At 41.3% G+C, this 25,000-nt stretch overlaps 3 protein-coding genes across 6 annotated transcripts in view; 2 read left to right on the top strand and 1 right to left on the bottom strand.

The window, feature by feature from the left end:
- zranb1a (zinc finger, RAN-binding domain containing 1a) overlaps nucleotides 1–4,295 on the bottom strand; it is a 12,622-nt gene extending 8,327 nt beyond the window's left edge. The window contains exons 1-4 of the mRNA XM_083557490.1: nucleotides 4,026–4,295; nucleotides 2,099–2,744; nucleotides 1,561–1,748; nucleotides 397–550 (exon numbers count right to left, since the gene is read on the bottom strand). Coding sequence (XP_083413616.1) covers nucleotides 397–550; nucleotides 1,561–1,748; nucleotides 2,099–2,666 — 910 coding nt within the window. The 5' untranslated portion in view covers nucleotides 2,667–2,744; nucleotides 4,026–4,295. The remainder of the gene's footprint in view (nucleotides 1–396; nucleotides 551–1,560; nucleotides 1,749–2,098; nucleotides 2,745–4,025) is intronic.
- A 533-nt stretch (nucleotides 4,296–4,828) lies between these two features.
- Nucleotides 4,829–8,558, top strand: hpdl (4-hydroxyphenylpyruvate dioxygenase-like). Of its 2 annotated transcripts, none has more exons than XM_083557517.1 (5): nucleotides 4,829–6,322; nucleotides 7,410–7,582; nucleotides 7,677–7,828; nucleotides 7,922–8,043; nucleotides 8,173–8,558. In XM_083557517.1, exons 1-5 carry the CDS (start codon nucleotides 5,646–5,648, stop codon nucleotides 8,369–8,371), a joined length of 1,323 nt encoding a protein of 440 aa, XP_083413643.1. In that variant the 5' UTR covers nucleotides 4,829–5,645; the 3' UTR covers nucleotides 8,372–8,558. The 2 variants fall into 2 exon arrangements, with proteins under 2 accessions (XP_083413643.1, XP_083413642.1); XM_083557516.1 differs by having other exon boundaries at nucleotides 8,170–8,558.
- Nucleotides 8,559–18,756: 10,198 nt separating this feature from the next.
- The window catches only part of fam53b (family with sequence similarity 53 member B), a 26,207-nt gene continuing 19,963 nt past the window's right edge, over nucleotides 18,757–25,000 (top strand). For 2 of the 3 annotated variants that reach the window (XM_083557537.1, XM_083557536.1), the window contains exon 1: nucleotides 18,764–18,930. The gene's annotated coding sequence lies outside the window, so the exon portion shown is untranslated. Of the gene's footprint in view, nucleotides 18,931–25,000 lie in introns of all 3 variants that reach the window. The other variant, XM_083557535.1, reaches the window with a different exon arrangement.

Raw genomic sequence — 25,000 nt, 5'->3', positions numbered from 1 at the left:
CATGCACATTCTCATTTAATAACGTACATCGTGTACATAAAGACATTTCAAGCACGTTAATATACTGCCGCCATATTGGTTTTCGTTTATCTCGATCATCACGCTTTTTGCCGTCCCCTACGCCAAAGACATAACCGGGTTCCACTGTACACTGGTTAGCTGGTAAGTAAACTGGTTAGTTAGGAAATAAACTGGTTATCTGTGAATGAATGGGTAAGATGATAAGCAAAAGAATAGAAATTATGAAAAATTTGAATGGGTTCAATTCTTCATTTCATAGACACATCTAAAACCTGTGTGTGTGAGAGAGAGAGAGAGAGAGAGAGAGAGAGAGAGAGAGAGAGAGAGAGAGAGAGAGAGAGAGAAAGAGAAAGAGAGCGAGAGAGAGCAAGAGACCTGCAGGCAGGGTGAAGGTCACGAGGTCAGTAAGGAAGTAACAGGCGAAGTCTCCTTTCCTCTGATGCAGTGAAGTGGCGATTTCTCTCCTGATCTGCTCCGTCAGCTCAGAACACACCATCGCTGGGATACACTTCACTGCCCTCTGGGAGACCTGGGGGTCAGATATTTAAATATTCATCATCTCTCTCCCACACGTGCGCGCACACACACACGCCAGACACACACACACCCTCTCTCACGAGTCACTGTAACACCACGATACAGGACGTGTGTTCTATTCCCCTGTAGACTGAACATTTCATCTGGTACACAATCACACATCAAACACTGTCCATCATCCTGAAACTAATGAACTTTACAAAGGCTTTAATGAAAGACAGTGTCTGTTACACCGCTTGTATCTAAACAGTAGCCTACCAAGAAAGTCATTGTTCACTGTCTTCCTCCTTCCTTTCACAACAATTTCTCTCGAGAGTTTATCTTTTGGCATCGTCGTGTGTTTAAAAATCACCATCGGTGAATCTTTTCTCCCGATGCCGTGCAGCTCAGAACACAGGTGAAGTGTGTTTTCATGCCCGGTTGTTTTCAGCGTGACGAATGATTCACATTTCCTGTAGACAGTCCGAGTGAGCGGCAGGTCAAACCTCAGAGGAACATCATCCATATTTATGATGTGGTGCGGCCCGATTCAGTGGGAGCGCATCTGATTTAATATAAAGAGTTTCATTGGTCTAATGTTCTGGGGTTCAGTTTTTTGGCATGAAGTTTGTGAAACCGGGAAAAACCCCGAAAAAATCCATAAATTAGCCTCTTCGTTGTTTAAGCCGCGGGGTTCAAAGCGTGGGGAAAAAAGTAGCGGCTTATAGTCCGGAATATACGGTATAACAGAATGAATTCTGGAGCTCAGGATGGGATCTGGGATGTTCTCCTGCCTGTGTGAACCACAACTTTTCAAAATTAGGTACGATTACATCAGTTATTAAATCCATTAGATCCGACATTTGGCCGTAAAAACAGAATAACCTCCAAAAAAAAAACCTGCTCAGAGCCAGATGTTAGAACAACTTCAGACAGATGTTTTCATTACTGATGCTGGGATTTAGATAATCTTTATTATTATTATTATTATTATTATTAGTGTGTGCGTGTGCGTGTACATACCTCAGTAAGAAGGATAGCTAACATGTCTTGCCTCTGAAAACGGATAGCGAGGTGGACGAGTGTAAAACCAACGTCGAAGGCAGAGGGACGGTTTAATAGACGCACTTCGTCCGAAGTTAGCTGCCGAGAGAGATCTCCACCTGACGACTTATACACCTCCACCACCGCCAGGTCTCCCTCCACCACTCCTACAGAGAAAGAGAGAGAGAGAGAGAGAGAGAGAGAGAGAGAGAGAGAGAGAGAGAGAGAGAGAGAGAGAGAGAGAGAGAGAGAGAGAGAGAGAGAGAGAGAGAGAAAGAGAGAGAGAGCATCTTAAAAGTGCAGTTAAAAATAAATACACAATGTAGTCAAAAGTATTTGGACACCTAAATTTCCCACTCATATGTAGTTCTTATCCAAACTGGGCCACCCCATAGACCCACAAGGGCCCCACACTGGTCCAAACGAAGGTTTCTTAAAACTCATATTAGGCATATTTGGGAGGGTGTGTGTGTGTGTGTGTGTGTGTGTGTGTGTGTGTGTGTGTGTCTCCACTCACCTATACAAGCGTTGAGGAACTTCCAGTCTCTCTTCCTCAGGCGGTTTTTGATCTGTTTGATCTTTTTAAAGTCCTCGTCGCACCCGTGAGCACCCACCTCAATGTCCTGAATGTCTGAGGAGACGGGCGAGGACGTCCTGTTCCTCCGCGTGCTCCATCCTCCCTGCGCCCTCTCGTTGGTGCTGACGGTAGAGGCGCTGCCGACGCTGTTAGGGCCCGGGTGCTTGCACACGGCGCAGCTCCGTGTCTCCGCCCAGTTCTCGTACGTGCACATGGTGCAGCTCCATCGCGGCCCGTGCAGCCGGTTTTTATCGTTGTAGTCCTCGTCAGGGTGGGACACGGACGCGTGGTCCCCGGGCTCGCAGGGACGGAGAGGCCGCATGCGGGGCCTGGCGCTGGAATCGGGGCAGATGATCAGGCCGCCGGTTCCAGAGACGCCGCAGTGCTCAGAGCCGTCCATGATGGCGCTGCCGGGACGCTGAGCTCGACACATCGTGCACTTTATCGCCGAGGGCCAGTTCTCGTACGTGCAGTACTCACACGCCCACTTCACGTGAGGATCCGTCATGGCTCTTTAGTCCCTCACGCACGCACGCACGTACACACACACACACACTCTGCTGGGGTCACGTCCACAAGAACCAACCTAAATAATACAAACATCAGTGAGCGTTTTACACATTACACACAACATCCCAAAGCGCTTTATTCCTCTTACACCTCAGCAACCTGTAACTAGGTTCTAGTTCTTGGAAAACGAATAGTTTTTAATCCGTTTAATGTTCTAGTCAGTCTTTCTTTCAGCAGCTTCTCTTTTTCCCCCTCAGCTTTACCTTAAACCTACTGACTACCTTCAATAAAGTACTGGAACTGGAGACTCCTTCCATCCTTCCAGGGCCTTTTCTGAACAGAATCACTTACACGTTTTCAACATCAACAAATCCACAAGAAAACCATAATGCAAAAGGAAAAAAAACTCGTTTTGCACATGGAGACGAAGTCACGTGATTGTAAGCTCAAATTATTCACGTGAACATTTCAGTAAAAACAACATCAACTGTAAAGTTCTATTGTGACGTAAACGGTGTTCAAATGTGTCACGTTTATGAATTCGGATCAGAAAAGGAACGCCAAACAGAAAACATGGAGATACGTAGCGGTGCAAAATTACTGGCACCCTCTATAAACGTCTACAATCGTGATATTAGAAGCAACAACACCACAAGTCCGGACATTACGCTATCTATCTATCTATCTATCTATCTATCTATCTATCTATCTATCTATAAAAAAAGCATAATCCATACACTTCAATGGGCAATCATATCAGGAAGAATACGCTCTCCTTGTGTAGAAAATACACACAGAGTGAGCTGTGCGAAAATATTGGCACCCTTCCTAAAAAATGTCCAAAGTAAACACGACAACAAGACTCTAGATTTACAACACCTGTTTTCACTGCGTTCAAATAAAATGTTAAATAAATCTCTGTATATATAAATAATACGAAATGGCATTTACTGTTTAAATAAAAAGCAGAATAAATAAAGCAAAATAATATAGTAAATAAATAAATAAATAAAAAATTAAATAAAAAATACAAAGTTATGAGGGTGAGTAAACAAACTATCAATAATCCCACAGGATTGAGTAGAAAGATTAATAAAATCATTAATAAAGACCTTTAATTAAAATGTATATTATTATTTGTATTATTGTTGTTATTATTATATAAAAGAGACTGAGACTGGGGCTTTGTTTACACATGTACAACCTGGAATTTGACCCCAAAAACGTACAAAACTGTCCAACAAATGCCTCCAACCGAGTGTATATATTGTCTATAATTAATCATTAGGTTTCTAAAACAGAAGTAAGGAGAAATAAGCAGAAAGAAAGATAAAGAAACAGATGAAACCCCTCTCACCTCTCCCTGTTCTTCCACTTCCCCCTGGGACACCGAGTACCCAAAACAAACCCCACCGCTTCCTGACCCCCTCTCACATCTCAGCCTCCGTCTCACAAACCCCCATCCCAGACATCATCTTCAGTCCCGTGCTGACGAGCTCTAAAACCCCGGCTTTCACGTCCAAACGCGGATAATTCACGTGTAAAACGGGTTTTAATGGCGGCTGAGCGTCAACACCGAGAGGAAGCCCAAATAAACCCTCCGCGTCAGGGGGAGGGGCTCCGGCGGTCACGTGACTATTGGGGCACTGCATGGTAGTGATAAAGATCGAATCATTTTAGTGACTCGGTACATTGAATCACTTTCATCAAAACGAACGAATCTTTTTTTTTATTTTTTTAATTTGGTTTATTTCGTTCCTTTAATCAGAAATACAATAAAAATGTTAGATTTTTTATAAGCAGATCCCCCAAAACATCTACATACACCAACTCTGACTATAGTTCCGATAATGAAAATATGAAAATGCAGCTAAAGACACAGACAGGAAGCTCATACAGTGAGAATGCATGTTATTGTTATTAAAGCAAGAAACCCAATTCAACACGTCTCCTTTCACTGTAGCCACAACTGCACCGCCCGCATGCGTCAACTCCAGCAGAAGATCCATATTAACCTCATCAGATGATACTGAGGTTTGTGTGTATTTCTGTGCATTGTTTACTGAATTACGGGTTTCCTGGGGATCTGAAATGAAGGTAAACTGTGTGGAAATTCTACAGGAAAGAAAACTCAAAAGTATAAACAAAAGTATAGATTTCTTCTCCTCTGTCAGATATTGTGAAATAAAAAACAGCGATTAAATCCACATGAATATGAGCTTGTGCAGTTTGCTACAGCTGCGAGTTGCGAGCTCTGACTAGAGCGCTGATCATCCTATCAAAGGATATGAACATGCCAACATTTTTAGGCACCATCTTAAAAAGAATATATAAATATATATGACTGATAGATTGTGGAGTGAGAAAGAGCGAGTGAGAGGGAGAGAAAGAGTGAGTGGATAAAAGACTAAAAGGCCACTCACAAACCTCACATGTAACCACAAACAAATAAAAAGTACAAGGTGTTTTTTTTCCTATTATAATATAATGTTGTTTAGATGAAATGATGACCATGTTGATTGTTTTCCTGTAACAGTGTGACACGGACAGAGTTTAACTACGGATGGAAATCTGGAGAATTTAAGATGGTCGTGCTTTTTAATGAATATTAATTGATGACATTAATGTACATGATGTTTTACTTTATTCTTGGAAAGAAAGAAAAAAGAAAGAAAGGTTAGTGGCAAGGTTGGGGCAAGAAAGAATTAAGGACGTATAAAAAAATACAAAGAGAAAATAGAGTTTAGAAGATGAAAGAAAAAGAAAGAAAGTTTATTTAAGAGTATTTGTTGTCAACAAGCCTCTAAAGACAGACAGACAGACAGACAGACAGACAATAGATGAAGACAGACAGACAGACAGACAGACAGACAGACAGACAGACAGACAGACAGACAGACAGATGTTTATTAATGTATGTATGTTTTGACTCTGGTGACAGCTAAAGCCACGCCCACTCGTCTCGCCGTCATCCAACATGGCGGCCTACTTGAGCCGGCTGCACCATATCTCTCTGCACGTGTGTAATGTGGATAAACTGGCTCAGGACCTGGTGTCCAAGTTCCAGTTCCGCGTGTTCGCCGCCAGACTGACAGCGGGAGCTCGGCAGCTCGCTTTCCGTAAAGGAGCGGCGGTGTTCGTGGTCACTGAGAGACCGGGCTGCGGCGGAGGGGCGGCGGCGGCGGCGGGGCAGGAGCATGTACAGAAGGACGTGCAGGAGGACGCGTGTCCGGGGCGCATCAGCGGCGTGCTGTACGACGTGCGACGGCCGCACTACTCGGTGGACAGCGCGTGCAACGTGTGCTTCGAGGTGGAGGACGTGGAGAGGTCGTCGGAGTCGCTGCGGGCGCGCGGCTGCGACTTCCTCGTGCCGCCGACGCGCGTCCGCGACGACGGCGGGCTCGTGACTTACTCGGTCGTGAAGTCTGTCGTGGGCAACGTCTGCCACACGCTCGTGGACACGAGCCGGTACCGAGGGCCCTTTCTGCCCGGGTTCAGCGCGGTAGCGAGCGCAGCAGAGGACGACGAGGAGGACGCGCGCTGTCCCGTGACGCACTTTGATCACGTCACGTACGCGTGCCCGAGACGCAGCGCGGCCGAGGTGATGCGCTGGTACGAAGGGAACTTCGGTTTCCAGAGGTTCTTAATCGGCAGGTGAGGAGGAGGAGAAGGAGGAGATGCTGCGTGGGGTCCTGAATTTACAGTCATTTATACCAACCCTGAAATCCGGATCTCCTCATGTCTCTGCAGCTGTAGAACCTTCTAATACACCGTTTCTCCATCAGAGAAGGTTCAGGACCTGGTTTAGACACCAACACGGCACAAGTATCACAAGAACCCTCAAAGAACCCTTTTTCTTTCTGTGAATGTAGGATTGGTTTGGGAGGAAACTGGAGAACACTGAGGAAACTTCACATCCAGTCAGGTCCTTTAGAGTGTGTAGAACCCAGAACACTCATTTCTTACCAATACAGTCCTCTCATTCTTTCTTTTCTTTCATTCCTTCATTCATTTCTTCATACTCTTTTAAATCAATGCCATTTAAGAGTCTCTCAAGTGATTAATTTGCCATATTCATGATAGAGAGAGAGAGAGATGGAGAGATTGAGGGACATATCGAATGATGGACATGGATCAATAGATCTGTACATTGATAGACTGACTGACAAGTAGATAGATTAATAGATAGATAGATAGATAGATAGATAGATAGATAGATAGATAGATAGATAGATAGATAGATAGATAGATAGATCGATAGATCGATCAGATCTATCTATTTTGGTGTGATTGGAAGGTTTATGTGAATCAGCTTATTAAAATAATTTATTTTAGCTCCCCAACAACTTATATGCAATATTCTATCTAAACTGATAAATAGATGAATAGATGGATAGAAAGACTGTCAGATGGACTGAGATCGCTAGGTGGATGGATGGATGGATGGATGGATGGATGAGATAGAGAGTTGATCTTTTCACAGTACACACTTTCTATACTCTTGGTGTCCAGCAGGAGGCGCTTTGAGCTTTCTCTCCCGTTCAGAGGAACGTCGTCTGTACCTCCTCACACCATCATCCGGTCACTGATTCTTTTCTTCTAACTGCATGACCGTGTTTTATCCCTCACATGTGCGGTGCAGATCCTGAGAAGTTTTCTTCATTATGTGTGGACATTATCTGGTCTACAGAACACAAAAACTCAGTTAATGGAGGTGTAACGTTTGTGTTTCCACACGCAGAAACGAGGACGCGGAGGAAGGCTACGTGTTGGATCAGGACGGAATCGGTCTGCGTCTGACCGCCATGGAGTACTGGAAATGCAACGAGACGGGAATCAGGTTTCCTCTTAAAGAAAAAGACGGAACCGAGCTGGACTGCAAGTTCGTGATCGCAGAGTCTCTGCCCGAGCAGGGTACGCCGTTACGTTTTATCAGAACTTGTCACGTGACCCAGTCATTGTTACAGTGTTCGTGTGTGTGCGCTTTTTGTGTTTGTGTGTGACTCAGGTAGGAATCAGGTGGACACGTTCCTGGAGCAGCACGGGGGGCCGGGGATTCAGCACATTGGCCTGTTCACGCAGGACATCGTGTCCACAGCAGAGGCCATGGCCAACTCCGGGGTCCAGTTCTTCTGTCCTCCTGCAGCCTACTACACTGAGGTTCACCAGGAAATCTGCTTTATGGAGTAAAAGTGGAATTGATGAACCTAATCCCATCACTGTACCTCATACACCATGGTTTGTCTCCACCAGGTTGGGAGGCAGCAGGAGATAGAGGAGGTTGGGTATGATCCCAAAACGCTGATGCAGCACGGCATCCTGTTAGACACAGACCTGAGGGTGGAGGAGCAGGACCCGAGCGCATGCAGTAAGAGGTTTGTGTATATATATTCTTTTATATTCACATATGCCAAAAGTGATGGGACACCTTATGTGAGTGCCAATACTTATAGAGAGTTAGAGAGAGAGAGATCATTATTTAACCCAGAGCGATTCTCCAGCAGGTACCTCCTGCAGGTGTTCACCAAGCCCATCTTCTCAAGAGACACGTTCTTTCTGGAGCTGATCGAGCGGCGTGGAGCCACCGGGTTCGGAGAGGGAAACATCCGAGCTTTATGGAGGTCCGTTCAGTCTTACATGGAGAAGAATGAAGAGGATCAGGAGCATGCCAGTGTGAAAAGCAAGCAAACGGGGCAGCACTGACACCAGGCCGGGCGAACACGTGGTCCGGTCAAACACGTGGTCCGGGCAGCACTGAACATGATTAGAGTCATAGGTTCATTTCAACAGGATACTCAAAAACGATGGCACTTCACACTTCTGAATATTAATGTGTGGGTTTTGTAAGACTGATACAAGAAGTAAAAATTAAAAGCTGCTGCAACACTGATTGACTTTGTGTGTGTGTGTGTGTGTGTGTGTGTGTGTGTGTGTGTGTGTGTGTGTGTGTGTGTGTGTGTGTGTGTGTGTGTTTTTCCAAATGCTAGAAAAATCTTTCACAGTAAAGTAAAATGAACCCCAGTCAGGGTTTATCTGAGCGGCAGGTCTCTCACAGTGTAATATCTTCTGGACAAACTCGGCTGCTGAATTCTGGATGGTGATTGGCCAGGAGGTGATTAGTTTCCTGTAACAGCAGCTCTAATCTCTGGTACAGGTGTAGGTTGTTTCTATAGTAACAGCTGGTTCACAGTGGAAATGGAAACCTATATACATATTTATTATTTCTTAAGGGGATGCAAACTTTTGTGATAGGTAGATAGGTAGATAGGTAGAAAACTTTGTAAAGGACTTGTTGCTGATTGGCTAAAGCTGTCCATTAAACATAATCACAATCCTAAAGCATGTTGTATTGTAACCATAGCAACTAGTTAATTTTGTGTAGACTTGTATTTATCTTAATCCGAACCAAAAAACCTGAATATCACGATTGAAGAAGTAATAATGGACACAATTAACTCAAATTTAATATAATTTGTACATTTCACTTTGATATTCTGGATGATTCTGTGTAAAATCTCTGCCTAAAGTCCAAATGAACTCCATTTTCTCATCCAGACTGTGGAGCAGTGAGAGAGAGGTGAATAAAAGTGTCTGTAGCTGATATTCTGGGGCAAATCCATTATTAAAGTTAACATATAAATATGAAAATGAAGTTTGATGGTGTAAAGAGCTGAGTCAACGATACAATAACGTTTCACTGGCATTCATTTTAAAATGCTTCAAGTTACACTACAACTTTCACTACCATTTTCAGTACAATATACACTACAATTTTCACTACAACTTTTAGTACAAGGTACACTACAACATTCACTACCATTTTCAGTACAATGTACACTACAACTTTCAACCCAGCCATTAGGGGGGCACAAGCCAGTGTACTCTTAGTGCCGGTCCCAAGCCCGGGTAAATGGGGAGGGTTGCGTTAGGAAGGGCATCCAGCGTAAAACATGTGCCAAATCAAATATGCGGATCACAAATGAGAATTTCATACCGGATCGGTCGAGGCCCGGGTTAACAACGACCGCCACAGGTATCGTTAGCCGACAGGGTACCGGTGGGAATTGGGCTACTGTTGGCCGAAGGAGGAGAAGGAGAGGAGGAAGGCGTCTACAGAGACGGCGGGAAAAGGAGCAGTGGAGGAGAGTGGAGGTTCGGGTTGGTACTTTAAATGTTGGTACTATGACGGGTAAAGGGAGAGAGGTAGCTGACATGATGGAGAGGAGAAAGGTAGATGTGTTGTGTGTTCAGGAGACCAAGTGGAAAGGGAGTAAGGCCAGGAACATTGGAGGTGGGTTTAAACTGTTTTATCATGGTGTGGATGGGAAGAGAAATGGTGTAGGGGTGATTCTAAAGGAAGCGTACAGTAAGAGTGTAGTGGAGGTGAAGAGAGTTTCTGATAGGGTGATGATCGTGAAGGTGGAAGTTGAAGGGATGATGATAAATGTCATCAGTGCCTATGCTCCACAAGTTGGCTGTGAGATGGCGGAGAAAGAAAGATTCTGGAGTGAATTAGATGAAGTGGTAGATGGTGTACCTAGGAAAGAACGATTGGTGATTGGGGCAGACTTTAATGGGCATGTAGGTGAAGGGAACAGAGGTGATGAGGAGGTGATGGGTAGGTATGGTTTTAAGGAGAGGAATGTGGAAGGGCAGATGGTGGTAGATTTTGCTAAAAGGATGGAAATGGCAGTGGTGAACACGTATTTTAAGAAGAAGGAGGATCATAGGGTGACGTATAAGAGTGGAGGAAGGTGCACACAGGTGGATTATCTTCTGTGTAGGAGATGCAACCTGAAGGAGATTGGAGACTGTAAGGTGTTGGCGGGGGACAGTGTAGCTAGACAGCATCGGATGGTGGTCTGTAGGATGGTTTTGGAGGCGAAGAAGAAGAGGAGGAAAGTAAGGTTTGAAAGAAGAATAAGATGGTGGAAACTGAAGGAGGAAGAGTGTAGTGTGAGGTTCAGGGAAGAGGTCAGACAGGGGCTCGGTGGTGGTGAAGAGGTGCCGGATGATTGGGCAACTACTGCAGGAGTGATGAGGGAGGCAGCTAGAAAAGTACTTGGTGTGACATCTGGAAATAGAAAGCAAGACAAGGAGACGTGGTGGTGGAATGAGGAAGTGCAGGAGAGCATTAGGGGAAAGAGGTTGGCAAAACAGAAGTGGGATCGACAGAGTGATGAGAAAAGTAGGCAGGAGTACAAGGAGATGCGGCAGCAGGTTAAAAGGGATGTGGCGAAAGCCAAGGAAAAGGCATATGAGGAACTATATAAGAGGTTGGACACTAAGGAAGGAGAAAAGGATTTATACCGATTGGCCAAGCAGAGGGACCGAGCTGGGAAGGATGTACTGCAAGTTAGAGCAATAAAGGATGGAGAGGGAAATGTGTTGACTAGTGAGGAGAGTGTGTTGAGAAGATGGAGGGAGTATTTTGAGCAGCTGATGAATGAGAAAAACCAGAGAGAGAGAAGGTTGGAGGATGTGGAGTTGGTGAAGCAGGATGTAGATAGGATTAGTAAGGAGGAAGTGAGAGCAGCGATTAAGAGGATGAAGAATGGAAAGTCGGTTGGACCAGATGACATACCGGTAGAAGCGTGGAGATGTTTAGGAGAGATGGCAGTGGAGTTTTTAACCAGATTGTTTAACAGGATTCTGGAAGGGGAGAGGATGCCTGAGGAATGGAGAAGGAGTGTGCTGGTACCGATCTTTAAGCATAAGGGAGATGTGCAGACCTGCAGTAACTACAGGGGAATTAAGTTGATCAGTCACACCATGAAGTTATGGGAAAGAGTAGTGGAAGCCAGGTTGAGAGAAGAGGTGACCATCTGTGAGCAACAGTATGGTTTCATGCCGAGGAAGAGCACCACAGATGCCTTATTTGCTTTGAGGATGTTGATGGAGAAGTATAGAGAAGGACAGAAGGAGCTGCATTGTGTGTTTGTGGATTTAGAGAAAGCGTACGACAGGGTGCCGAGAGAGGAGTTGTGGTATTGTATGAGGAAGTCAGGTGTGTCAGAGAAGTATGTGAGGGTGGTGCAGGACATGTATGAGGACAGTGTGATGGCAGTAAAGTGTGCAGTAGGTACGACAGACTGGTTCAGGGTGAAGGTTGGACTGCATCAAGGATCGGCCCTGAGCCCTTTCCTGTTTGCAGTGGTGATGGACAGGTTGACGGACGAGGTCAGACAGGAGTCTCCCTGGACTATGATGTTTGCAGATGATATTGTGATTTGTGGTGAGAGTAGAGAGCAGGTTGAGAAGAGCCTGGAGAGGTGGAGATATGCGCTGGAGAGAAGGGGAATGAAAGTCAGTAGGAGTAAGACAGAGTACATGTGTGTGAATGAGAGGGAGGGCAGTGGAGTGATGCGGTTGCAGGGAGAAGAGGTGGAGAAGGTGGAGGAGTTCAGGTACCTGGGGTCAACAGTGCAAAGTAATGGAGAGTGTGTTCGGGAAGTAAAGAAAAGAGTGCAGGCAGGGTGGAGTGGGTGGAGAAGAGTGACAGGAGTGATTTGTGATAGAAGAGTATCTGCAAGAATGAAAGGGAAAGTTTATAGGACTGTGGTGAGACCTGCGATGTTGTATGGATTAGAGACAGTGGCATTGAGTAAAAGACAGGAGGTGGAGCTGGAGGTAGCAGAGCTGAAGATGTTGAGGTTTTCGTTGGGAGTGACGAAGATGGACAAGATTAGAAATGAGTTTATTAGAGGGACAGCACATGTAGGATGTTTTGGTGACAAGGTGAGGGAGGCGAGATTGAGATGGTTTGGACATGTGCAGAGAAGGGACATGAATTATATTGGTAGAAAAATGCTGAAGATGGAGCCACCAGGTAGGAGGAAAAGAGGAAGGCCAAGGAGGAGGTTCATGGATGTGGTGAGGGAAGACATGCAGGTAGTTGGTGTAAAAGAGGCAGATATAGAGGACAGGGTGGTATGGAGACGGATGATCCGCTGTGGCGACCCCTAATGGGAGCAGCCGAAAGAAGAAGAAGAAGTACACTACAACTTTCACTGCAACTTTTAGTACAAGGTACACTACAATTTTCACTATAACTTTTACTACAACTTTTAGTACAATGTACACTACAACTTTTAGTACACTACACTACAACTTTCACAACAATGTACACTGCACTTTTCACTACAACTTTCACTACAATGTACGCTACAATTTTCACAACAATTTTCAGTACAATGTACACTACAACTTTCACTACAATGTACACTGCACTTTTCACTACACCTTTCACTACAATGTACACTGCACTTTTATCTACAACTTTCACTACAATGTTCTACATTTTTCAGTACAATGTACACTACAACTTCGCAACTTCACTTCAACTTTCACTACAAGTTTCAATACAATGTTCACTACAAATTTCATTACACCTTTCAATGCAACATTCACTACTATATTCACTTGAAATTTTCACTACATTATTCTCTACAATGTTTACTACAACTTTTACTACAATAATCACTATAACATTCACTACAGTGTTCACTACAACTGTCTATATAATGTTTAAAATTTTCACTGTTTACTACATTCAATACAACTTTCACTACACAACTATTTAGTTGTATTATCAAGTGGTTCTTAAGGTTTTGTGAGCAGGTTGCATGACATTTCTTAGCAATGTTTATGCTATTTGTGAGTGGTTGCCCTGGCGTTTTTAATTGGTTGCCATGGCAGTTCAAAGTGGTCGCCATGACGTTTCTAGGTGTTTTTTGAAAAATTTCTTGTGGCATTTGTGGGCAGTTGCCATAGCATTTCAAATCGGGTGCCATAAAATTGCTGTTGTTCCTGATGATTGCTTGGGTGTTGTTACAGAGTTGCCATGTGGTCAATTACTATTGTATTCTAGGTGTTTGCTACTGTGTTGTTTCTATGGTGTCTAAGGAGGCTGGTAGCAGGTTAAGTGGTTATTAACTATTTCCAGAAGGTTCCCTTTTAGTCAGAGTTTTATTTAACTTTCTGTATTTTGTAATGAAATCACAAGAAGGAAACATTTAATATGTGTTCTTATGGAGGAAACAGTTGCTATTTGTCACGCCACAGAAACCGTCAATCCAATCTAACTACAGAGAAAAAGTACAAGTTTGTGTATATATATATATATATATATATATATATATATATATATATATATATATATATATATATATATATATATATATATAATATAATTTTTTTTTTTAATTCGTGTCAAGCCAACATTATCCACTCGCGAGACATATTTAAGACAATACAAGCTGATGCTATCACATGATGTATAACATGCTAACAGGCCACCAAGGAGCTGATTGGATCTAAAGATCAGATTGTGTTTCGGACTGGCGTTCTCTCGGCATGTTTTGTGTTTGAGGTGGAGTTTGCCGAGGCTAGCAGCTGTGTTTACGGCATCTGTATACTGATCCAGCTACGATACACGCCGAGGCTAACGAGGCAGGCCCCTGAGTCTATTAGACCTCATTACTGGCTGAGACAGATCCCATGATAGTCTCAGCAGGCTGAACGAGCTGACAGCACGCTATCCGAAACGCCCTGATCTCACGCTGCCAGACGTATGATATCACTTCCTAAATTATTAGTGGCGGGAAAAAACAATAGAGAACCTCTGTCACAGTTTACTGCCTCTGCCTTTATTTTCACCCTATTTATCTGATGCACCGACAGCATGTACTCTCTTAGTTTATTCAGTGTGGGTTTAATAAATTTTATTCAAAATGTATTACATAGAAGTAAATGACATTTCAAAATTAATATTAACATTTATAAATGTATTAACATTAGCCTAACCAGACACATTCTGAAGTCACATAAGCTATCTAGCAAGCTAGGTAATGTGTGCAATGGTGTGTATAGGTAGCATAGCATAATACTCAGTAAACGTAATAGTTTAGCATAATTATATAGCATGCAACTGTTTTTATTAAAGATTTCCCAGTTACTGAGTAACAGAATTATTGCTGTGTTCTGCTACTTTATATTTAATTCAATTTCGTGTCATTTACTACTAATTTAACAACACGTCTGAGGTAAATGTTAATATCATCAATAGCATCTCGCTATAAAAGAGCAAACAGCTACATAATATTTCCCGAATCGTTTATCAGCACTGGCTTTGTGCACAGGTGAAGTGTCATGCTGAAACAGGTTTGGGTCTCCTGGTCCAAATGATGGGGAAATTTCGTGCTGCATTCAAAGACGTCCCATACAATTGTGTGCCTACAGGTTTGTTGAAGATCCACATCTGGATCATACGTTTTGCTTTCCAGTATATTATACCGTTGCAAAATGTAAAGACACACACACACACACACACACACACACACACACACACACACACACACACACACACACACTCACTTTACACTCTTTACACTCCCTAGGCTGTATCATTGAGTCATCAGACCCTTGTTTATACATACTGCTCACACTGACCTTGATTGCAATCTGATTATTGCTCAGTAAGCAAAAGAGGGACTTCACTGACAGTCTGGCCTGCATAACACACACTGCATGGAAACTTTCAACAAGCTTAACCACAAGTTCGGGTGCATCAAAAAACCCACAAAACAACACAACGAAAAGAAAAACACATTCACGTTATAATATCCGATCTAACAATCGCTCCGTAAAAAAAAAAAAAAAAACACTGGTTGATGTAAACGATCTCATTCACATACTTTATCGTTTCTATGGTAACCACTCATATGTAGGGATTTATACGGAGGACATTTATACATAATCTAGAACGAATAATAAACTTAATCTCTGTTAGCTACACATGCTTCTGAGGTACCAGTGATCCTGTCCTGTTCTTCTTTCTGGACCTGCCTGATTCATCCGTAGCTAGCTAAATCAACCGCCTTGGTCATTAACTGTTAAATTAAATGTAAACTGGAATTATAATGTATTTATAGTTATTATAGTCTTTTTCTAAAGATTAAACACAATTTTTAAAGTAAATCTTGATATTACGGAATATTTTCTCTCACGCCTTCTGCTAATTCTCCTTCACGCTGTATATAACATGAAATTTGCTATATTCTTTTTTTAGCCATTAGTTAACATACTCATTTATGATTTATTTTTGCTATATTGATGTGTGATATAATGCTAACTGTAATTCTAATGTAGCTATAGTGATATTGAGTCATTTCATAATGATTTAGCGAGACATCTGAGGAAAAATATTTACAATTACTGATGATTGTCTCTCAATTATTCCTTTACATTGTATAAACATTGTAAAAACATTATTCATTGTGTTTGGTAGCTAACATTCTCACGACTTAATCGATAAAACTATTTGGTGTTTAGCGGTATATATTTGTTTAACCATGACAGCAGTCAATGCTAACTGGAATTATAATTGTATATAATTATTTCCTATTAATGTAATAAACATTTCTGAGGTAAATGTTTTAATTGAAGACGATTTTCACTCTCACCTGTAAAAACTGTAAAAAAAAAAAAAAAAAAAAAAAAAAAAAAGTGACAAAGCTATCTAGACTATGCGTTTTGTGCAATAATTAGCATTCTTATCTTATAAAAGAATCACATTAAACATATTGAGTGTTCAGCTAAATGTGTTTACCATGCTAGCAGGTGACACTAACAGTAATTATAATGTAATTATAGTTATATAAAGTGTTTTCATACTGATTTAGCAGCACATCTGAGGCAAATATTGACATTTCTGATAATTTTTTTCCTCAGTTATACAGAAAATACACCATATAAAAGTGTAAAAGCATAAACAACTACACAATAGCTAGCTAAATGATCAGTCTTGGTTGTTAGCTAGCATTCTCATGATTGTGCTACTTGTGTGCTGTGCTAACAGTTGATGCTAACTGAAAATAGACGTAATTATATTTAATTCGATCCTTTTCCTAAAGATTTAGCAACATTTATGATGTAAATATCGACATTATTTCCTCATCTAAACCTTTACATTGTATTAAAACATAACATTTGCAGGATAGCTAGCTAAAGTTTTTGTCTAAGTAATTTCTTAGCAATCTCAGTAAGCCTATGAGGTGTTCTGTTATAGCTATTTAGCTAAATCTTTACTCAGCATACATATTCCCTGACTGTTTTGCTAGCTAGCTAGTTTTATTTGACCGCACCATCACACACACACACACACACACACACACACACACACACACACACACACACACACACACACACACACACACTATGTAGGTCACCGCTAAAGGCTCCTACTGCCCTAAGAGGAACTCTTCAAAATGACTATTCAACATGTCATTTTAATTACACCATTTCCCTAGGATTCACAGTTCCTCATGCTCCCCTCATGTGCTGAACTCCATCTACAGCTTCACAGAGAACCTGAGAGCCCTGACCTTAGCGCTAACACCCACAAATGAGATCCTGTTGTTCTCGCCAAACGTGACCCTGAGGTCCATGCTCTCCAGAAACACCTTAAACCGATGGCTTACACGATACACGGATCGGTTGACGTAATGCGAATTGGGTAACTGAGAAATCCAGATTCCTCTTTCTCTTGTATTTCTCGTATTAGTTGAGAAAGCGGTGGAAATCATATTACTTAATTTTACTCTCTAAATCTTGTCCACTTGGATTATAATCTGTGAGAAGTAATATAGGAAGGGTGTGAGCGCCATTTTTATGTGGATCGTTGAATAATGATTAATTATTGTATACATTTTGCTGATATGTGATACACAAATTGACTTTTTTTGCGGTATACATGATTTGGTGGTTCTCAACATGACCCTCTGTATAACTTTTATGATTCTTAACATGTTGGTTACAAAACAAGCTATGTGCTAGCTGCTATAGGAAAGAAAGAAGCTTTATACTGTTTACATGTACATTACAGCACAGTGGGGTTAGGCCTTGCTAAGGGCCCAAGAATGGCAGTATATACTACCAATACTGGGGCTTGAACCCTCAACCTTCTGTTCAGTAACCTTTAACCACTGAGCTACCCCTTTCCATATTATTTGACTTTATTATGTTTTAGCAAACTTTTTTTTATGTTTTAGCTAGCTTTTATTACTAGCTTTTTATTCTTATTCTTCTTTTAGTGTGAAAATCGGCAACCTTTGATCTTCATCTCTGGGAAGAGGGTGAAGTCCACACGAGACAAAAACCTCAAATAGGGTGGGTGAAAAAGTGAGGTCACGTTGCTCAAAACCAGTTTCACAGCTCTGAACGTACACAGGACTATGACTTTTGGCACACTGACTTATGAAGGTCGGTGCTCCCTGTGATTGTGCGTGCAGCCTCGTGCTGCCACCTGTTGGCGTGTTACAAAATCGATCTCCATACTTTTTTGACACCACCTTGTATCGTTTCCACCCTGTTCGTTTCTTTTCGCTTTCGAGCTCCCAAAACATGCCAATATGAACAGAAAAGTATTATTAATAAATAAACTATATTAATTATCGAAAAAAAGTATTTTAGACGAATAGTTTATAGTTATAAGCACATTATTACACATTATTACATTAGATGATTGTTCATAACATACATTTACATGTATATGTATATATGTGTGTGTTTATATACATACACGTGCTGTCAAATGTAAATTATTTTTTATTTAATTTTAATATATACTCTTAATATACTTTTTTTTGTCTAATATACATAATAATATTGTTTTTTTTAAATAATATATACATAGCAAATATATATATATATATTATTGAAAAAAACTTTATTATTATGTATATTAGACGGAAAAAATGAAAAAATATATATATATTTTTTAAAGAAAAAAAAAGGAAGACGCAAACTGCGTCATCACTTCTCCAACCTCATTTGTGTTACAGCCTTTTTTCCGGTCAGGTCGTACCACTCGTGCGGGGGGATACTCCCGTTCTGTATGATTATAATATTTAAGAAAAACATCACACCTCATATATGTCGTGCATATTATTAATTCTATTGATAAGTTATTTTATTATAAGATTTAATATCTGTATTATTTTGGATTTATTTAGAAAAAGGGCGTCTTGATGAAACGCGCCTCCCCTGCTTTAATGAATAGTTGATCCGAGTGTCCACATTAGATCCCTGAGTGCAGAGTGTATGTTCAGTAAAAACCATGCAGCAATAAGGAAACGTTGGATCCTACATGTGTGTGTGTGAGTGTGTGAGTGTGTGTGTGTGTGAATGTGTGTATGCATGAGTGAGTGTGTGGATAGGTCTGTGCGACCATTCGATCAGTTTTGAAAAGATGTTCGAGTATGGTGAGTAACTTTTTCCCCTCTTTCCAAGTACTCAAAACAGATTTAAAATGCGTGATCATATTTATAACAATATGTAAAAGTAATTAAAGAAGATGGGGGAAAAAACTTAACGCGTCACATGTCAGCTTTTGGGAGCAGTGATAACTTTTACTTTTTGGCGTCAATGTGTTTAGGGGGAGGAAAAAAAACGCTCTATTTTGATATCTAGTGCACTCTGTAGGGCGCACGGTGTGGCTGTTCACGCGCACTACGCAGGCCGCCTGTGTAGGGAACGAACCGCGATTTGAGATGCGGCCCTTTAGTGGTGTACCAGGGTTCAGCCATTGTTTGCAAAGGCATGTTTGGAACCTGTGTGTACAATATAAATATAATCTATACATATATCTTTGTATTATTTTGTCTAATATTGTATTAAATACTCGTGGAATAAGTTTTTTGGGATTTACAAAAGATATATAATAAAAAAATATATAAATAATAATAATAAAAATATATAAATAAATATAAATGTACTGCCATACAGACCTAATTATCTGGATTATTTCTACATGAATCATATCTAGTTGCAGCTTTTATACTAAAATAAATGATCACTGTTTCATGGTAAAAAATCAAACTCGTCCTCGTTTTTCGTGTTTCAGTAAGTTTGGTTAGAGTAGTGGTTGAAGGTTAAACATCAGTTTTGGTGGCACCTGAAAGCAGGTCAGTTTTTGTCTAACCCACAGAGAAGTGAGAGAAGTCCGGTTCCTCTGGTATGAAGACTCCAGGAACCACGCAGGGGTTTTAACGCATGAACGCACCATCGCATCAATGCGACCTCACCACTTCAAAGGGATCTCCAAAACCCCTCAGACGATTTATCCGTCTGGTTCGGCGTCACGATCCGTCCATACGGACACGATTTCACCTGTTTCACAGGTCGTTTTTTTTTTATCCGTTTACGGTTACATGCAGGGGAGTAGAGTAGGTATAGTAGCTATATAAGAGGTTGGAAATTGTGAGACCAAAAAAATGTGTGTCAAAGTTTTATGTCTGCCTGACACTGGAGACTCCTTCCAGTTAAACACACAATAATTGTGTTGCTATGGAAATGGGAGAGGGTTAATGGTCAGGTTCTATAGAAAGGCCTTTAGCTGAAGAACGAGTCGTATGCTGTTTATTATTATTATTATTATTATTATAGCGCGATGTTTTTTAGCTATAAAAGTTTTTTTTGTTACAAAATAACATGTTTAAGATTAAGACAGGACGAAGGTCGACGGACATTTTAAACAGCAAATCGTAGATCTTTACTCATAATTTTTCTGGAAAAGAAAAAAAAAAAACGGTACTACCCAGCACTCAGAAAGTGCAGCCAGCCAATCAGAGAGCATTTTAGGATTCTCAATCTCGTGGACAGAAAATCGTACAAGAGACGGCTCAGATCACTGTTTTCAGTGTTCCACATTTAGTCTCCTGTTATTATGACCTCCACTCGTCTGGGAAGATGTTCCACTAGATCTTGTGCTCCTTCTGCTTCAAGGCTGTTTGTAAAGTCAGGCATTGTGGTAGGTGAGGTGAGGAGGCCTGGGGGGTGCAGCCAGAGCTTTAGCACAGGAGATCTTCCACTTCAACCCATGGGAATGCAGATCTTCATGGAGGTTTGGGTCTCCTAGTTCAACTCATTTCACAATCGTGCGCTTCTAACGTTGCACTAACAGTTTGAGAAGAATGGCTGGAAAAGTCCGGTGTCCTGGTTCTTTTGGCCCTATATCTAGTCTTCAGAATGAATCCCACCAAAATCAATGATTTGACTGATGATTTAATGATTTGTTTGTTGGCAGATGAATTTTGGTATGAATGCATGTTCTCCTGGGGCAGATACTCAAATCTTTTTCCCTTCATATTTTGGAGGAGAGGCTTCAGGCGTGTAAGTTGGTAACACGCCTAATTTTCCCGAGACGTCGGAAACGAGTGCACACAGAACGGGTTTGGCACCGAATATCTGCTGCGTGATAGAAATCCAAGCCAGCAGTGTTGTAGCTGATTTATTTATTTTTTTCTCTAACTGGCACGAGACCAGGTGACCTCCAAATCCATGTTTACACCATGTTTTCTTTCCTCTTTATTGTTTTGGATGGAGCTCGGCTGTGATTTATACACTCCCACATATAATAGGATATTTTCAGTAGAACATGTGCCAGGCTAAACATTTATATACCTGAACCCTAATGCCAACCGTAACAATCAGTAACAGTGACGCGTCTTACAGGCCGAACAACCGAACAGGCCGAACAACCACGTTTATTCCTGTCGTAAATTCTGCTCCAGATAAGAGTCCATACTCTGTATTTTCTCATATATTTCTTCTGGCTAGTTCATCTTTTATATATATATATATATTTAATTCACACTATTTATAACTTCTCCACACTGTATATATCAAATTTCCATTAGAGATACTTCCTTCTATATATAACTAGTTTCCACTATGTATAACTAGTTTACCTTTTTTATATATATAGTTTACGATATAAACTAATTCCCACTATATATAACTAGTTCCCACCATAGATAATTATATGTCCCACTATGTATAAGATCAGTGTGTGTGTATATACAACAGTGTAATAATATATAATATATAACTCCTATATATAACTCATTTACATTGTATATAACTAGTTCCCTATCTATCTATCTATCTATCTATCTATCTATCTATCTATCTATCTATCTATCTATCTATCTATCTATCTATCTATCTATCTATAAAACTAGTTTACATTATATTCAACTAGTGTCTATTATATATAACTACTTCTCACTATACATAACTAGTTTATATTGTATATAACTAGCTCCTAATATATATAATTAGTTTACATTATATATGACCAGTTCCCACAATATAACTACTTCTCCTATATATATATATATATATATATATAACTAGTTTAAATTTTATATATATATAAACTATTTTCTACTATATATATATATAAAACTGCTTCTCACTATCACTAGTTTACATTATATATAACTAGTTTATATATATGACTAGTATCTACTATATATGTAGCTTGTCCTCACTATATATATATATAATTTCCACCATATCAAAGTAGATCACAGTGCACGAGTAACTAGTTTATGACTATATAAACCAGTTCCCATTGTGTATATAACTAGTTTACATGATATATAACTAGTCCCCACCATAGTTAACCATTTCCCACCATAGATAACTAGTTCTCACAATAGATAACTAGTTCTCACTATAGATAACTAGTTCTCACTATAGATAACTAGTTCTCACTATAGATAACTAGTTTCCACCATAGATAACTAGTTCCTGCTCTATATGGTTAGCTCATGCTAAGCCTATGCAGTGGTGAAAACGTAATTACAGCACAGTTTTTTTATTAATGAGGAGTTTTTGGTACGAATTTCTATAAACACTCCTCTACTATCTTTACCCTACGTTAAAAACACAACTTGCCCTGTGTGAAGTTTTGTGTTGTCTTTTTCACATTTAGTGGCCGTAAGCTGGGGTGTAGCCCACGTTCACATTCCCTCATGTTCATCAGGGTTGAAGCTCAATAGCAGGAGATCTTCCACTCCAACCTAAAACATTAGTAGAGAAAAGGTTTATTTGGTTGATGAATAAATGACAGTGATGGGAATCTCTTTTCTGGATATAAGGAAGGACACGGACCACGGCAGACGATACTGACGTAGCTTTAAATTCATGGCGATTCCGAGCAGCAGCTCCGTCTGCGATGTGCAGATGAATGCGTGGAGACAGGAGGCGAGTTATCAGACCTTCACACATGGCTGAGCCCACACGGCCTTATTAAGTTTCTCATATACTGTGGAGGCCCTTTGTACTCAGGAGGCTTCGCGAGGCCACGTGCTACGCTCATGGTTTTACAGCCACTTTGCCATTAACTAGGTCACTCCATTTCCAGCACGCGACCCCACCTAGCCTGGAAGTTCCCCAGGTTTATTACCTCGCGGACCGGGAAGCCGGAGCTCCTCGCATCTGCCGCATCAAGCAGGATGAAATGTGTTTAAAGACTGTTCAAGTTCAAGTTTTACTCAAAAGCCAACTTGTCAGACAGGGTCGCATAAACACACACCCAGGGTTTATCCAGAGATTTGTGTTTTGACAGCTTAATGAGCACCTACACAAATATTTGTCTCCCAAGACAATGGATTTCATCCAGGCAGAAAAAAAAATCCTCGTCAAATTAACACCAGCGAGTCTCTGTCGCTGCTACGCGAGCCGTTAGCCGTGTCGCTCTGCTAGGGTTGGCGTTGTGCCTCAGTGTCTGGTTACGCTTTTAGTTTGAGCTCGTGTTTAAACGTGAGCTGCTAAGTAGTAAAAAAAGTTTACCTCAGAGTCGTCTGGGTTTCGCAGCACGTCATCTGTGGGGCTGCAGCTATGGATGCTTTCAGTCATCGATTATTCTACTGACTATTCCCTCGACATGTCTACTGAAATCAACTCATTTGTTTCCTTATCCGAAAAATGTGCATTTTTATTGCTGAAATCGCACTCTGTGAAAACTAAACCCGTGCAGGTAGTGCGTCAGTAGTAACGGTCTGTGGGGAAACACACTGCTCCGCTATAAATTTTTTGTATTCGATTATTGCAATTATTTACGATCATTTTTGTACTTTTTTGTATTCGAGTTACTCGAGCTGACTAGCAGGACAGATCTGGCTGCTCTAGCCAATCAGATAACAGGTTCCACCCACAGAGCCACTGTAACCAATCAGACTGCAGTTTGCAATTAAGCTATTCAAGAAAACCATTCCTTATGTTGCTATGGAAGCAGAAGCTCGTTTGCCCCCATTCATGTCGTCAGAGTGGGAGGGGGTCTTCCATGTCAATCAAAGAAGCTGTAGCCAATCACGGGAGTCCGTAAGCACTAGTATGCAGAAGATGGCAGATAGCGCTCCCCCCAAAACGTATTGCTCCACCCCCAAAAACCCCAATGAAATAAAAAAAACTATCAGGTGTGTGGAGGTGATCGTACGACGGTTAGCATTTCTAGCATTATACGCTAATCGGTTAGCCTTCAGAGTGACTCCGGCATGTCAGACCGGCCTCCTCCTTTTTTACGAAGTCAGTTAAAGTTTTTTTTTTTTCACTTTCTTTTACACCTCGCGAGGTCCGTACGTTCGGTCACGTAAGCGCCGCCAGTGCCGTCGCGGAGTCACGTGATCGGTTGGAGTTGTTACTTCCTGTTTGTACTTTGGTGAAAGTATCATTGTGGTCACTGATAAAGTGCGTGTGCGAGTGTTCCGCCCGAGAACATCGTGATAAAAACCAAGTGATTATGGAGGAGAAAATACAATACACCCTCTTTCTCTCTCTGTTTTTCTTTCTTCTGTCTCTCGTTCCTCGTCCTCCCCCGTCTCTCTCTCTCGCTCTCTCTCTCTCTCTCTCTCTCTCTCTCTGTCTCTCTCATTCTTTATTCTCCCACGTTTTTTTCGTTCTTCGTCCACCCCATCCACATTTTCTCTGTCTCACTGTTGCTGTTTTTGTCAGTTCTGTTCTCTATCATCTCTCTCTCTCTCTCTCTCTCTCTCTCTCTCTCTCTCTCTCTCTCTCTCTCTCTCTCTCTCTGTGAGATGGCAAGGCTTTGTGTGTATGCTAAACACATGGCGCAGCTGTGTGTGTGTGTGTGTGTGTGTTTTGAAAGCAGTGTGTCTGGTGTTCTTTTGCCCCCAAGTGTTGTGTGAATTGACAGGTTTGCACTCGCATTCACTCGTGTACATACGCCACTATACAGCACCAACGTCCTAACGGATTCTCTTTGAATACACATATCGCGATACCGATATCTCATCGCCTCATCTATCACGATACCAAGATCACCCCGTCACTTTTATCACAATACCGATATCAACGGTCACTTTTATCGCGATACCGATATCAATCGATATCGCGGTGGCGTGTATGTGGTGTGGTTGGAATAAGCGATGATGCAGCAAGTGTGTGTTTTAGGTCACCCAGAAGTTTCGAACTGATGCTTTATTGGAAATTAAACTGAACGATGTGGGTGGAAACGATCCCTGA

The sequence above is a fragment of the Silurus aristotelis genome, assembly GCF_946808225.1.
Source record: "Silurus aristotelis genome assembly, chromosome: 12".
Classification (NCBI taxonomy): domain Eukaryota; kingdom Metazoa; phylum Chordata; class Actinopteri; order Siluriformes; family Siluridae; genus Silurus; species Silurus aristotelis.
The sequence above is the reverse complement of the archived record's forward strand: the minus strand, read 5'-3'. Positions and strand labels throughout refer to the sequence as shown.